Genomic DNA, 17,419 nt, shown 5'->3' on the forward strand with positions numbered 1-17,419 from the left:
GCGCCATTTTTCTTCGGGCAAGTAGTCACGGTGTCCGGAGAAAAGTGCCGCCATCCCCCACCCGGGCATGGCACATACCTACGGGTGTCCTATAAAAAATATTCCTAAACCAAAACACACTTGCTTAAACTTATAGTACCTTTCCCCACAGTAAAAGCCACCCAATGGCCTAAGCTGCCGCGGGTTAATTAATAAAAAAAAAATAATAATAATATTTAAAAAAAGCATATTGTCGTATATTTTGTTGTCCTATTATAAAAACGAATGTATGTTTCACGAGTTTATAGTTTGGAAATGGCTTTTCCTACATCTTGTGTACTCTTATATTATAATATTATTAATAAACGGCGATATATGGTGAAGCGGCGGACTTTGACGATAACAACCCAGGCGCACGATATACGACGATATAAGGCGTAAAAGACTTGGGAAAAAAAATTCTATAAAATACAACTCATATACATAATGCGTTCTCTATAAACGATGACGGGGTATACCGGCGGCGGCGGTGGTATTTCTCGTAAGCGCAAAGTAATTTCAACGATTCTGTTTTACATAAATTTAAATAAAGGTTTCGACGGCCGTTTCTCACTATTTGTGCTCGATCGCCGCCGCCCAATCACCGGCACGTGTTCAATATATATATATTATATTTTATATATATATACGCGTAAATGTGTATGTGCATGAGTATATTATTATTATTATATTATACACATATTGTGGCTGGCTGTGGGCTAATGACGCTCACAAAAAAGGCATTTTTCACGAATCGCCCCAAACACGACTGGGAATGTTCTTCGATCACCCTGCCGCGGGGTCCACTATTTGTTAGATAACTCTGTTTTCCGCACACATCGCACCCGACCTCGGCGATCGGTGATTGGTGATGGACGAAAATCACTGCGTCGATTTTAAAAACATAAAACAAAACCGTGAATTATCGCTAACGAGAACAAACAAAGTTTTTTCTTTTTTTTTTTCTTTGTCAGAATTGTGTTTTGAATACATTCGCTCGATTGTCATCGTCGCATTACACGGTCTTTGACATCAGCTGCCCCAGGGCAGTGCAGGATCGTCCGACGATTTATTATCCGTTTCTCGCACTGTTTTTCTTTGTGAATCGAGATCCTTGATAACATTCAATACCAAATATGATATCCGTACAAATTAAATCACTATTTTGTGTAAAATATCCTCGACGGGTGGCGACTGCGATTCACAAGGATTTAAATCTTATTTAATATAATATTTTAGATAGATGTCTGATTGCTATAGTGTATGCCCTCCAACGATCGTTGAAACACAAAACTCATAAATGTGAATATTATGTACATTTCTACAAAGACAATATAATAGTCATGAAATAAGGATTCACATCCGTTGGCACTACATCAAAAAACTGAAGTCTTACATATTATTATTATAAACATAAAATACGCGTCGTTGGAGCAATAAAAATGTGTCTAGGGCGGGTTTTTTTTCGCATGTACTGCTGGCAGTCTTCGAATAATGAGAGATATAGGGCCTTACGAGAGGAATTAATGAATTCGGAAATCGGATGACGGTTGTGACTGCGTTATGAATGTAGCACCGTTACTATCGCAGCAATGTCAAAAGAAAAATGCACGTGTTAATAATATTGTTTAGGGCAATTTATCGTTATTTTTTACCGCTGTTATTGCGTTTGCTGCGTTCCATAAAAATGACGTAATATGCATATATGACTTATATCGTCACGGTGCATGCAACTGTTATACGCACGTGCGCTGGTATAGTTCAAATGCACAACTGCAGCAGACTAATCGTATATGAAAATGATAATGCATTATTTCGTTATACTGCAGGATGTCATATAGACTTATAATTTCTTGACGTTTTTCTATCAAAAATCAACAACGCGGTAAAAAAGAGAAAAATACGGTTGTGGCGTCCATCCGTCCTATCATTACCTGCAGCCAAATAATACATTATATTTTTCTGCCGGATAATTCTGATACCTAAGACCACTGTTGGTGGCTTCAAAATCGCGATACCCATGTATAGGACCACAATATGAATTATCATAATATGCAGTCGCCGACACCAGGCGAAAATGACGCAAACACAATAATATAATAATATGCCGCCGTGTCCCGATAATGGCCCGACATTTTCACGACAAATTACCAATTTAATATTATATTGCGTCACGTTTGAACCACGTCGAGTAAGTCACGTACCGTTTTCGCCGTTTCGGCTGTGTAAGTGTTGTATTGTTTATCGCAGGAAACGATAACAAATTCGCGGCCGTCCTCCACCGCGATGATGACAATAATTCGTCTCATAAATCTGACGGTATAGTTTTGATTTTTACCATCGACCATTACTCGAGAGTCGACGAACACGCGTTACCCGCGGATTCCGTTTCGATAGGTTTAGTTAAATCGGACGCGAAAAGCATTATATATATAATATCATATTTCGAACGTAGAGCACGCACGCAGACCATAATAATAATAACTATTTACTGTTACGTGATAGATTTATAATATTAATAAATACCTGTTTTGAAATAACAGATTATAATTATATATAATATGGTATTTGGTATAGCACCTGCAGCCGTCTTATTCTGCACTATATAGTAAACAAAATGAATCGAGGTGACGAGACGCTAGCAACCGGTATATAATACTATTCTGCTCAAAACCATAGTTAAATTTTGGGGTAGTGTTATAAAACGGTAACCAAAGTTCAACTGGTTCCCACGGGCCACGGTAGCGTGATGATACGATGTATATGCCTCGCGTAGTAATGAGTAATTTTCTAACATGCGAATACGTATATTTAAATCTAAATCCTTACATAGTCAGTAAAATAGACTCATGCGAAATCTTGCAAATTGTCAACCTTATACATTTTAAACTTTGCATATTATCAATATATTAATATAAAAAAATTTAGCATAATATTGTACATCGTGGCATATATTATTATATAATATCAGACCTTTTAAGAATGTATTATTCAAACACTTGGTAGGTGCAACAATATTACATTGTTTTTTTTTACCGACAAAACGAGAAATAATTAACACCACAACTATAATAATGTACAGTATCTAGATACATACTTTTTATCATCAAATAGATATTTTAATATTATTATAATATCATACGACAACAAATACACGTCCTATTCGTACCCATGTATTTATTTTATAATATAATGGGTAAAATAAGCCACGGATCTAGAGTGAAAATCTGGAAGGTGCCATGGTCGGTTTGAATATTTTCATCGAAAATGTTTGATTATAAGATTTTCTATGGCGCACCTATAGGTATTATTCAATTTATATTTACTTATTTTCTATTATATAATATAATTTATTTACTAACAATAATTGAATAACAACCAATGGCATATATAATATATACAACCATTCTGCAGTTTCTCCGAAATAAAAGTGGAGGAGTGTGTTTGAAAGGCGCAGGGCATATAAGCACTCGCCTCGCCCCGGATTCAACCCCGATTATAATCCGTTTTTCCCGGCGCGGAAAATCGTCAAGAGTGTAGATTTTATGCGCTATATAATATAATAACAGTAGTTATAATAATAATAATAATAATAATGATAACGAAAACAGCGAAACCGCTTTAATATGTAATAATATCGTAGCGTATAGCAAGCACGGCGGTGTTTGTAGCCGTCGAGCGTTCGACTGCGTTGGAAATCGAATTTCAAAAAAACGTCAGTAGTTGTGTTGCCGGCCGATTGATTCCGTCCGATTGATAATAACACGACGGTTTTTGTATATTATTGTTTCTCTTGTTTTGCAGCTATTGTAGCGATCGCGGGCTGCGCTTCGCAAACCATTCAAATAACGCCAAACGAAGAAGAACCGGTAAGGGAAGAACTGTCGAAATACGGTGTGACGTGCCACGGTCCGAACCTCAGCGAATTCCAATGGCGAGGTCCGGCGGGTATAATATCGCAGAGCTCTCAATTCAGGTGAGATTTTTCGCAGCTATATTATATTGTGTAATAATATTATATTGTGTGTATTGTTCACTCGACCCGTTAAGACAGTGTCTTAAAATACTTCCGACGGCAACGTCGTTATTGTTACAACTCTCGCGGTGTTGTTACTATTCGAGCGAAAAATAAATTCTTCTTACGCGGGGTCATTGGACAGAAATAAATTCGCTTTAATAACGTATAATAATATTATATAATATTACGTGGTGGGTACGCTTGTAGTAACTGCAGTTTATTAAATAACTTAGTAATGTAGTATTCTAAAATCATTTTACGATGATATATTTTCAGATATTATTGTGGAATTCCGAAACCTAATAAGAAGTATTTATCTTTTATTTGTAGTTGGTATTTTACGGGTCGATCGAGACACTTCTCGGAAAATTTAATAATGCCAAACTGTACATCGAGAATATCATTAAAATTTGTGTTTCGAGAATTCAAATTCAATATATATGACGGTTTGCTCAAAAAGATTCGTATCATTAATGTTTTAAATCGTTGTGGACGAAGAACTATTTCATTTTTCCCCTTTTCCCCTTGCCCCCTTTGATTTTTCTTGCGTACCAAACAGTTTTAATATAGAGATCGTATTAATTTAAAAAAAAGATATCTGGCTAAAATATGATAGTTAGGTATACCTATCTACGGTATCAACTGATAGTAAAATCTTTATTATTTTTGTTTACACGCTAATACTAGTGTAGAGTCATATAATGTAATTTATATTAAATGTAAGTGTATACATTGACCAATAATATGACACTAGTACGTTACAATGTATGTCACATTTGTATGTCCAAATGTAAATCATTTTTTTAAACATGCAATGATCACGAGAAAAACAAATCTACGAATGCCAAGATGTCAAGTTTATAAATTTACAGACCATAGTGGGATATAGTACTTTATCTATTCCACAGCGATAATTTATATTTTCTATATACCTAACTATTGGTTCTTTGTGTCAATTTATCGCAATGGTTATTAATTACAATATTTCATTTGACTATTATACAACAAGTGTTTCAACCCATCGTCTGAAATAACATTCGGTGCATTTTCATTTCAAATACACCAATATTATTGAAGAAACACGGTTGGAGTGCTTTTATACTGTATAAATATACCGATTAAAGTAGGTACTGTTAAAAAATAACCAAACATCAATAATATTAATAAGCAAAAGCATAAATAATTTATTTTTATCCATGTTTATATTTTCATCATTTCAAAATAAATAATACAATTGTGTTAGTTATATCACTCATATCGATTCATAATTTATTAGTTGTTCATTAACACGTATAGAAATGAATATCAAAAAAAAAATTAACAATAAATCGTACTTATGTTTTTTATTTACTCAATTTGATAACCTCTTTATTAATAATTGTATTTGTATTTGAATACCTATCGGGGTATATTCTGTTACGCATAAATTATTTTGCCTATTTGACTCTCAAATGAGCATAGTATAGTTTTTCGCTGAAATTGTTTCTCTATATTGAATTTATTCACACACACACACTATTATGCAAATATAGTAATCCAAATACACATTATTGCAAACGAACGGTGGCATAAATAATAATTGAAAACTATTTTGCCGCATTCTTGCAGCTCATAAAGTTTAATTTGCAAACCAAACACCACAGTATTACAAATTAGTTTCATAATATATTGTACTAATATAATGATAACACATTATTATTATAATAGGTATACTGTGGCTTGGTGTGCATTTCTAAGAAAGACCGATTATAATATCATATCCGGTTAATATTTTAATCTTGTTGTTTTTAGCCGTTATAAAAATATCCAATGTATCTGTCACTATAATGGCACCGACTTGAGATATAAGATTGGCAACATTGATCCGAATAAACATTATGATTTGTAGTATAGTATTGATATTATATTATATTTAAAAAAAATGATAACAAAATGTGTTGCACAGGCGTGAAAAATATGTCGTTGGTCACTAATAAAAAAAATAAAATAACATTCTTGACTGAAATTCCTGGCATATATCGTGCCACGCTGTTTATGACGTAAATTTTCCGACCACCACACCCGAACCGATCGCGAATTTGTCGTAGGTAGGTTTGCGTATTATAATATTGGTGCCTACCTCGCTCGAAACTCCTCCGGGGCCATATATTATATTCGAACACGTACCGTGTTAGTATAATATAATATATCTTGCGCACTGACGACACATCTACGTTTTTCAACAATATTATTAACGAACGAAGTACAAATTAATGACTGTATATATTATTATATTATTATAGGTACCTATATATGTCCTGCAAACAGCAAAGTTAATTAATTCTAATACTCGGAGTGTGTAGGTACTTATATAATATATTATAAATTATAATATTATTATTCTATTTTACTGTCCATCGCGATTCCCATCGGCGAACATAATATTATACACAGCCATATCTACGTACCTACCTACACGAAACGCCTGTGTGACACGCACATTTTTATTTTTTCCCTCTACTCCAGTGATCACAATCAGCTATTTAATCAGCTCAAAATAATAATATTATTTGTATTATTGTATCAATACATAATATATATTACACAATTTTATTTCCTCTGTGCACGTTTAAGTACCCGAGTACTCATTATAATGATTATATCATTCAACGACTTTTCCTTTTTTTTTTTTTATAAGCGAAAACGCACTTGATAAAAATAAATATAAAATTTTTATTTATTTATAAACACGCGTACCTATATAGTGTACACTATTTTCAGTATACATTTAACTGGTTTAGGTTCTGAACGAAGCGAGTGATGTATTAGATTTACAACGATGCGTTTTTTTTTTATTTTATTTTTTTTAGTTTTGGTCTCTGATCATTTTTTTTTTTTTTGTAGATTGAGTGCTTCTAACGTTGCATTTGACCCTATCCATCGGTTAGACATTTTTATCTATTTGGTACATTAGCGTAGTCGTTTTTTGAATTTCTCAGTAGTCTTCTGTCTAAGAGTAGAGGAAACCTACTGAAAAACCTAAACGTTAAATTTATAGCATACCGATCTTAAGAAAATCGATCTTGGTTATTTTGTTGCAAAATAACTATCTTTTACTATGTAGTTGATTGTATTTTATATCAATTTTTATCAAAGTATTATACAGGCGTAAACTTTTTTTTTTTATCTTCCCAATTTGGGCATAAGTCTTATGAAAATATGATGTTTTCATTTTATTTTATTGTTATAAACTTTGCATTTTCAATTTTTTTTATAACCTCAAATGTAGGCAAATTGAACGTATACTATGCTATAATATTTTGTAAACCATAAAAGTTTTAACAATTTCAAAAATAGAAAGTAATCTTTTTTTAAATTTGAATAATGGTGAATATACTGAATTAAAAATGTTACATTTATTTTATATTTATTTTAATTTATTTAGTAGGGCAAGCTTTATTAGATTTGCTATTGCAATTCAAGACTATACTTATATATGCATTACTCCGTTCATAAAACGTTCAGAATGTTCAGTTATTAATTATTTGCTTTCTTTACGTAAAAATAATTAAATAGTTATGTATAGTTATCACAACAACCAAACTCTATTGAGAATCATTTATTGATGGCCAGTGATTAATTATAATATTATTTGTCGAATAATATTCGGACAATCGGACAATATTATTATATTAATATTAATTGCATTAAAAACAGAGCCGTACAAATAGCAATGATTACAATGAAAACATGTTTATTAGTATGAGTTTAGAATCTATTATTATTATTATTATTATTATTAAATTATTGAATCTACAATGTACTTATACATTGATTTTCATCCATAAAACATTATTTTCCCCGTGAGTGAATAAATATATTGCAATGCTACGGTAAAGGTCGACTTGAATAATGTAATTAGATTTTCATATAATATTACCGAAAATGTGTACAAAATATCAAATTTACATTTATTGCTGTATCGTTTCATATTCAGATGGGTCGGGACTGTTAAAATAACATGATAACTTGTAATTGAATAAAAGAAGGCGGCATGCGTTGATTTGTTTATTCATGTTTTTCGAGAGTTTATTAGGTTATGTATCTATTTTTTAGATTAAGTTATACTTGTTTATTTATTGTACATGTGAATACACAATATGTTACGTATTAACAATGAATCGTGTTTGTAGTTTCAAGAGAGACTTATTTTCATGTTATTATAGTATAGTTTATCATAACACAGAGATAATACAAGATATAGCTTGAGCACGTTTCATGGATTTATTAAAATAAAATAACTTGGCAATAATTTAAATACTACGACTGCGGTAGTGTTCCAATACAGGATTTGCATTTTGCACAATATGGTTGCATTTGATTTATATATTTTTTTCCTGGGACGGTGCAGAAAATAAAAACTTCTACGGTGCATTTATAGGAAACATCCGTTCATGACGGTAAAAAAACTGTTTTGGAATTTTATCGTAAATATTATATATTATACGTAATTTATTCAATTGATTGCATACAATGTGGGCCACCATGTTTTCCCGCAGTCCATAACTTAGAGAGCAACGGGCCCAAATTATTCCATCAACTATTGAATATACAAACGACAAAAGTATATGAAATAATCAAACCTAATCAGTGATTAATGTTTCGTCCAGAATGTGCACGTATGAGTTTTATTATTTTAAAACAATACATGTATTTAAGTTATAGTGTAATTCGTTATTAAAAATGTTATTATGATTAAGACTTGTACTATTTTAATATTGTATGTATTACAAACGGCATATTATGATTATTTATAAATGTGTACTTTCTACGCATACAAGTAATTTTATTTATTTATGTAAATTAATATTTATTAACATAGGTAGGTATATTTTTTAATGAAAACGAGACTAATTATCACCATCACGTATGAGCTATGTTCAAATAATAATTGCATTACTTACAGAAATATATTAAACCCAATTTACTGCCCGATTTTTTTTTTCATCGTGAAGTATAAATAAGCAAAAATATATTCTACACTTCATATTAAATGTACAAGCGGTAGATTGAATTTAAAATATGATATGCTGATGTTCGTGTAATTTGTGTATGTATATAATGCGTAATAAACGTTATTAAAAATTGGTCGTACGAAATAATTGAGAATTTTAATATATTTTTACAATAATGTTATTATTGTTTAGGTAATTAAGTTTTAGTTTTGTGCGAACATCGAGTTGCTCGAAGTTACCGAACATAAAAGCACGATTGAAAAAAAAAATTATATGTTTTGAATTATAATTTTTAAAATACATTACGCGCCAATGAAGTTGCAATATTATTGGTTCTTATTTCAATTACTGACCCTTATTATTACTTTTTTCCGTTCGTAAATATACATATAAGTATTCAACTTCACACCAATTAGAACTTAAGAAGAAAATTGTACCTATTTTATAGGTTGCTCTATGAACAATATTATTATGATTAAAATCATCAACATTTTAACATAAACGCTGATAAAAACTAATGTAAAACTACGCAAAACTTTTTTTTATAAATTTCTGTAAGAAAAACTTCTCATAAGTATTAATTTAAATGTTCGACCTTTTTGATCTGCATAACATTTTTTATCAATTTTTATAGAGAAAAAACCAAAAATAACTGGAAATTATACCAGATCTTTAAAATAGTAAGTTTTTGGAAAATTTCTAAGATCTACTGCTATTTGTTTTTTAACAAAATAACAAATGATTTCGTACAAAATTAATCTTGCGTATATATTCTCATTTTATTCATTATTTTTTTTAGTTTCTCCAGTTTATTGTGAAAAGCACAATGACTTTTATTACTATTGACCCCATAAAACATCAAATAGATCAAATTTGATAACAGAAACTATTGTTGAAATTGAATACCAAAGCATTTTCCTACCTAATACAGAAAGTGTCTTCTGACACACAATAAAATATATATAAGAACAAACACATAATATCATTGTAAAACTAATACCATATAATTACAAGTTTTAAAAGAAAATTGTTTGTTTAATTAAAAATTATAAGTTTTTGTTGTATTTAACTTCTCTTTTCAACCCAATAATTGTATGATTATAGATTTATCGAAAATGACATTCAAATAATATTATGTTATAACTCAGAAATATCTCCTTCTTTGATTTGTTTTTCTTTTGTGTCAATTATTCTGTAATAATTAATTATGTACAATATTTAAATGCCATTCTTAATATAGATAGCTTTACACTTTAACTAACAATCATAGGTTTTTAACAATACGCACCATATTTATTGATATTAATTTGGTTATTTTAACATAAGTACATATTTTATAATGTAACTGAATTATAGGTAATGATATAATTACGCACTTATGTTTTTAGTGCATAGGAAATAACTATATTTTATGTTTTATTTTGTCATCGTTACATATTCATTGTAAAAACAGTACAACTTAGTGTTTTATTGCTGCCATGGTATTGTTGCAAAGTTCTTGATGAATTACAGTTTCCACTCGCCCTTCTACTCCCATATCAGCATATTAAATTTTCTTTTTTCGAGAATAATTCTTATTTGTTCATTTATTTAGTGTTAATTTAACAACTATCATAATATTATAGATACAATTTTGAATATATTAAAAAAAAAATTCAAGTTTCAAACCCTAAGGGGGTGGAAGTCTCCATCTGTCATCTCCATAATTAATCTAAAAACCATCACTGCATAGGTATAGTATAACTACATGATTCTAATCAATGTGTTAACCATGAATAATTGCTGGGTTCTGGTGATCCTCGTTTAAAAAATCAATACGATATTGTATAATAACGCTAGGTATTATACATTTATATATTACGTCATATTATATTTTAACGACAGCGATGACTTCGCAGGGTGCATTCGCAGAAGTTGCCGATGCTGCGGAACCAGACCGGACTTCTGTTGGTGTTCGAGACGGTCAAAATGGAGGACATGGGTGTGTACTTTTGCACTGCAACCGGCATGGACGGACGTGGTCATACCGTTAGAATCACGCTGACCGTGACCAGTGAGTATATATTATTATCATAAAATATCGTTCGTTAGTTATCGGCGCCCGCCGTTTGCTTCACAGCCCATCAATCATTGCGCCGCCTATATAGGTACGGTCTGCAGCCGCGTCCGATACGTCTGCAGCGCGAGGGTGATGGACGAACACTCGTGTATGATAATTTTATGTAATGTGCCTGCTGCTTCTCCGTATAGTTGCCCATCGATCGATCGGACCTATATCGGAGGCGCTTTGGTCCGAAATGGTTTTAGCGGTACTTCGACTGTCGAGTTCGCGTCAGCGGTGCTAATACGTATGCGACAGGTAGATGGCGGGGAGGGACGAGGAAAAAAACAAATAACGTGCCGGGCGCCGATCCAAGCCGAAAATTATCAGCGAGAGCTTATAATATAATATAGGTACCGTTGTGATAGCAGCAGAATATCTGTCTCTCTCTCTCTTTATCCATCACTCTATTTCGCTATTTACGTACACGCACACGTATGTATTACAGAGATGTATATGATATTATTATATATATAGTGTAATCTTGTTCTAAAACGTTTTTCGAATATAATCTCCGACCCTTTGGACAAATTGCCGCGCGTTAGTTTAAATCGAGACGGAAAATTGATAGGTCCGGCGAGTAGCAACAAACTTTTCGCTTAAACACTTTTTTCCCAGTTTTTTCGGTATTTTCTTTTTTTTTACACGATTTAACTTCAAACGCACGTCATCGTGTTGCTGTGCACTTTTTTTAAATTTATTATTTTGGGAATTATACATAGTTTTCTTGATTAGAATACGTCAATGTCGATTATGTGGCAATATAATCAAAAACCCATTCGTGTTATTATCATCACTCATCAAGTGTAACGCGTCAATAACTTTTCTAACGGCGTTAACTACAACAAAGTCGGCAAAAACCGCATTTGTTCAATTTCGGTTAGCTTTAAAAAAAATGTCGTATATTTAATGTTTATAATATATATTTTGATGACGGTATTTGAATAGAAGTATTTTTCTTTTTATCATTATCACTATTATTACTATACTATACTTTACTCTCTTTAAACATCAAACGAACGAGCAATGTCATTTCGCATTCATAATTGCTTTTTAATTCAAAAAGAAACTTCCACAACGACTTGTAATTTGTAGACTATTTGACTGCAAAATCTAAAGTTGTTCCCCCGTGCGACGTATGCCAACTAACGTCGTAACGACATCAATAAAAAATAATATAATAAAAAACCAACAACATAATATTGTTGTTTTTATTAATGCAAACAGACTCTTCGTATTTCCTTATAATACGCCACATTATTTTGTGACCATTGTACGTGCCAGTTAGTGTACTTTTTTTATTCTAGAAAGAAAAATATACGTGAAACTATAACCAATTATATACGCACAACGATATAAAATGAATAATAATAATATGTAATAGGATATATTTTAGTATAGCAGCATTGTATAAATTATCACAGATTAAACGGTAAACTCAGGCGTCATGATTATTATTTTAAAAACTTTGTATATGAATAATTTATTGACTTTTATTATTCGGAAGAAAGCACGATTTAACTTAAACTTTACTCATTTCCAACATCAGTTTTTTTGGATAATGACTTATAAGTTTTGTTGAAAAAAACATTTAAAAACCATTGAATGTAACATAATAATAATTAAAGTTTATAAAACTGGGTTCGCCGCTGACCGCAAAAGATTCTCTTAAAACATCCAATCGATTAGACAATATAACAATAAAATTAATATATATTTTTATCTCACGTGTCTCGTAAAAATGTTGTTATTATTTACCTGTGCATCGTTTTGAAATCGTATGCATCATAAACAATATGAACAGCGTTCTTAGTTATAACGTCCATATTAGAAATTATGTTTTTTTTAACAAATATTATATACGCAGGTATACCTCTATATTTGTTGCGTTTGATAAAATGCTGCCTTTATCCCAGAGATTATACTACTTTTAAGCCACTTTTAAATTGTAATAACCATATTCTAATATTCATACATACATACATACATACATACATACATACATACATACATACATACATACATACATACATACATACATACATACATACATACATACATACATACATACATACATACATACATACATTAACAATTAACTTGTAAATACTAATATTGTGTGAACATTTTTTCACGTTTAATAATCATTAGACTTTTTTATTATTAAATATGGAGAAGTACGCAGAATGTGTTAATTATATTTTATTTATTTTAACATGCATATGTTTTTGGACTGGATACACGTTTTTTTGTTTCCAACCGATTTTTCGAAAGGTCTTATTACGACAACATATTATTTATGATTGGTAGATTTTCCATGAGGAAAAATGTCGAGTAGTGTGCTATGGTCTAGGAACATGTTCCTGTCCTTGAAATATATTTTGATACAGAATAATCCGTATAATATACCGTGTAAACAGAAACGACAAAACGAGATCCGACTTTATATATCTATCAGTAGTTTTGTGCCAGTGGTGGATTACAAGTAATATGAGATTTGAGATATAGCACTCGTGAAAACGTCAATGTCCCGTCGTAGATTAACTGTACCCACCTATAATAATATATACTTATATATTACTTTATATAAAATTTGGTTGTGTGTTCGTTCCGTCGTGTACGCTGCACGTCTGTGCATATCGCTAATATATGACCGCTGTGGATTTTTTTATGAACATATATTTTGTTTATGTTTCACAAAGGCCCGAATTCATGGCGATTTTTCAAAAAACCGTCGTCGTACAAAGCAATCACAACACTTATTAGGTACAGTAGCATGCGTACATGTATATAGGTACAATTCGTATACAAATAATATGGTTCGATATAACCGTGACGATGATGGTGGGCGGCCGCGGTCTCAGACGACGGTGCTTTTTCTCCCGTCGCACGTGTTTTGAATGCACCCCACGCAAATGTCTCGCGCGGAAAATATTCGTAACATTTCCCCGACTATATTATGCACAATCGTACGATATAGGTATGCGCATCGTGTGTGACGAAAATGCTCAGTGCGAATGCCGCGAATATTATTCGCATTGATCCTCCTGGTGACTCTCATCACACGTGTTCGTGTTATAATATTATATTATACACATCGCGGACATTCGCCTAAATACTGAACACGAAAAAGTCATATTGGGCCGGCTAACCGGCGGTGTACACACGACGAAATGGTGTCGATACACTGTGTGGGGGGAGTCTGCGCTGATGGGGTGACGTGGCTCACAGGTTTCGAATTTTTTTACCTCCGCACACGTCATGGAATGAGAATTTAATTTAGACTTGGATAAATAGGTACCGACGTTTGTTATTAGGACATTTATCATCTTCGGTGTAGAAGCGCGCGTATTTAGGAGCGGCGAGGGATTAATATACGTTCATATAGCTACTATACCCGACCAAAAATGATTTATGTTTCCTGTGAATAAACGTTATTCCTTCTTAATTAGGACAATATGAGAAAACTTTAACGTAGAGAGATAAAAACGTCGTGAACGTCGAGGTCAGCTGACGAACTTCGGTTAAATTGTTCTGTAAATAAATATATAAATAATGTAATTAAATGTAACTGAAAAAAAAAGTTGTTCTAACTATACTATTGTTGATGGATTACTTGTGATAGGTAGTTGATTCTATTAGCTACAAGGATTGACGTAGATTTAGAAGGGTTCCAATGTACCTATGTCTATGAGATTGTGCATTTACCACATCATTATCATCATCATCGATATAGGTTGACAGATCTAGTAACATCATAATAATTTGTTAAAAAAGTAGGTAATCAATAGGTAACCTCTATTCATAATATTATATCTTATTAACTCGAAACTATAGACCATTTCATTGTGGCATACAAGTATAGGTAATATAGCTACTAGTTTTAGATGCATTAACTGTATACCTAGGTACCTACTAAATTATTTTGTTGTCCCACTGTCATATCACACATTTTCTTATTGACCTTGGTTGTCCTTGGCTTAATTTATTCCGTGCACACTATAATAAAACAAAACTAGGTATTCATTACACCACTGTACTATCATTATATAAAATAATATATTTTTAAGAGTTACTACACATTAGGAATATAATACGAAATACTCGGAACAAAATCTGTTATAATTTTTTGTATTGAATTATTTTGTATTATGTTTTTATTAATACTATTTATTTGTGCGATCTGTTCAATTCAAACACAACAATCACAACCTAGGCTGGATAAAAAAAATATAAAACATACACGGAATGAATCGGCTTAATGAACATATTATTATAATCATACCTATATATAATATTATAATAAACACAATCAACTATCAACAACTCTGTCTATTTACCTACAGTATATGCAATCCAATATACAATAAAATATAATCTGCGCAATTTGTACTTTGATCGTGGCTACAGAAAAAAATCCTATATGATTAAAATTTTTTTCCGATATAATTTTAAACGGATATGCACGTGGAAGGTTTCGATTTACGTATTTTTACCGTCAGAACTGTTGCCGCATACCCACCATCATTACCACTAACTGTAAAATGAGTTACCATATCTAGGTAATGAGGTTTTGATATTATGTGAGAGTGCGTGCGTGTGTGTAAATACGCGATAATAGACGAACGTTTTACCAACAACAACGTGTGTCGATAACAACAAAAACAACAACAACAACAACATCATATTATAACAACCATAACGCTATTATCGTCGTGTACGCGAATCGTGGTCATAAGCGGCAACCACTCCTGTAACCGGCTATCACAAAGCTCTCTCGTATAAGGTAAGCCGTCCACAGTACGGTTTACAATATTATTGTAATAACACGCGCGCGGTCCTGATGAAAGCTGAACGACCGTTTTAAGTGAAAATTTAGCGAAACCCGAACATCGACGGTGCACACATATTATACGCGATGAATACATTTGCGTTAATGAACCCGGCGTGTCCGACATACGGTAGGTAGTCGTCTGCCTGGACGTAACAACGCTGTTTGATAATAATAATAATAATAATACCTACCTATTATTTGCTGCCTACCAAATCTACACAGATAATTGGTTTTACGCGGACATCGCCACGACCGTTTTCAGAGGTACCAGCTATATATAGGTACACAATTGTTCGAGTACTCACTCACTGGCATACGAACGTACGAGAATGTTTCCACCCACGATGGCAAAATCATTATTAATTGTTATTAATAACATTTCAGTGGTCAACATGTCATATATTATCATAGTTTTCCGTGTACCGTGTCCGATTATCGATCATTATATCGACATTCGCAACATGTATACCAACATGTATACCGATTTATAATAATTTATGAATAACATGATTGTAGGTATGATAGGTAATCATATCAGGTATTCGGGTGGCTGTATCTCTGTGTATGCACTGCGTATAGTCGGTAAACAGCATAGGTATTATACGTCTGAACACAATTTTATACTGCGTTTAGCCAAGTTAAGTTTTTTTTTTTTTTAGTTTTGATAATATATTGCATACGGGACATCGGATTTAATAGCTTTTAAAAAAATAATAATAACTCCTGCCAGTTAATTCCGTACCATTGTCTACCGATTTCTATCTTATAGGTAATTTAATCGTATTTGTCGAATTCGAATGCAATCAATTAAATACAATACAGTTAATCATTACGTATTATAAAATGAAGCCAATAAATAAAATATATAGCCAAAAATATGCAGTAATAATGACTTAATAACATTTTTGGTTTCCTGTTTCTTTTTTTAGGAATTTATGTTCTAATATATTATAATTAATAATTTTATTTAACTTCTCAAAATACATTTTGTTAATACGTTTAATTTTTAATCAAAATTGTGTACATAATGTCATATACGAATAGTATAATGCATAATGTATAAATTGCTATGTGTGTAAATGTGTAATGTCGTTTGAATTGAGTATACCATATTGTGTAGACTGCAAAATTAAAGACAAATACGGTACTATACCAACAAATTTGCACAAGAATTTCATTAAATACTTTGGTAATGTACCAAGTTATTAGCTACTACTCTATCACGATGTTAGACAAAATTATAATATCATAGTGACATTTTAGATTAACAACCTTAAATTATTTAAACACACATTTCAATATAATACACTACATGGCTGCCACTATACGATCACCATGATACGATTGGGCCGCATTTGCAGACTACCAGCTGTATTCATAAAATGATCATTTTAGTTATTTCCGGAGTTTAAAAAAAAAATATGCAAAATCATACTATTTTTTATGGTGTAATT

At 31.8% G+C, this 17,419-nt stretch overlaps 1 protein-coding gene across 1 annotated transcript in view; it reads left to right on the forward strand.

Moving 5' to 3' along the window:
• The window catches only part of LOC132942568 (fasciclin-2-like), a 169,768-nt gene that overhangs the window by 101,936 nt on the left and 50,413 nt on the right, over positions 1-17,419 (forward strand). Inside the window, exons 2-3 of the mRNA XM_061011111.1 lie at positions 3,823-3,994; positions 10,929-11,083. Of these exons, the coding sequence (XP_060867094.1) occupies positions 3,823-3,994; positions 10,929-11,083 (327 nt within the window). The remainder of the gene's footprint in view (positions 1-3,822; positions 3,995-10,928; positions 11,084-17,419) is intronic.

This window comes from Metopolophium dirhodum, chromosome 4 (assembly GCF_019925205.1).
Source record: "Metopolophium dirhodum isolate CAU chromosome 4, ASM1992520v1, whole genome shotgun sequence".
Classification (NCBI taxonomy): Eukaryota; Metazoa; Arthropoda; class Insecta; order Hemiptera; family Aphididae; genus Metopolophium; species Metopolophium dirhodum.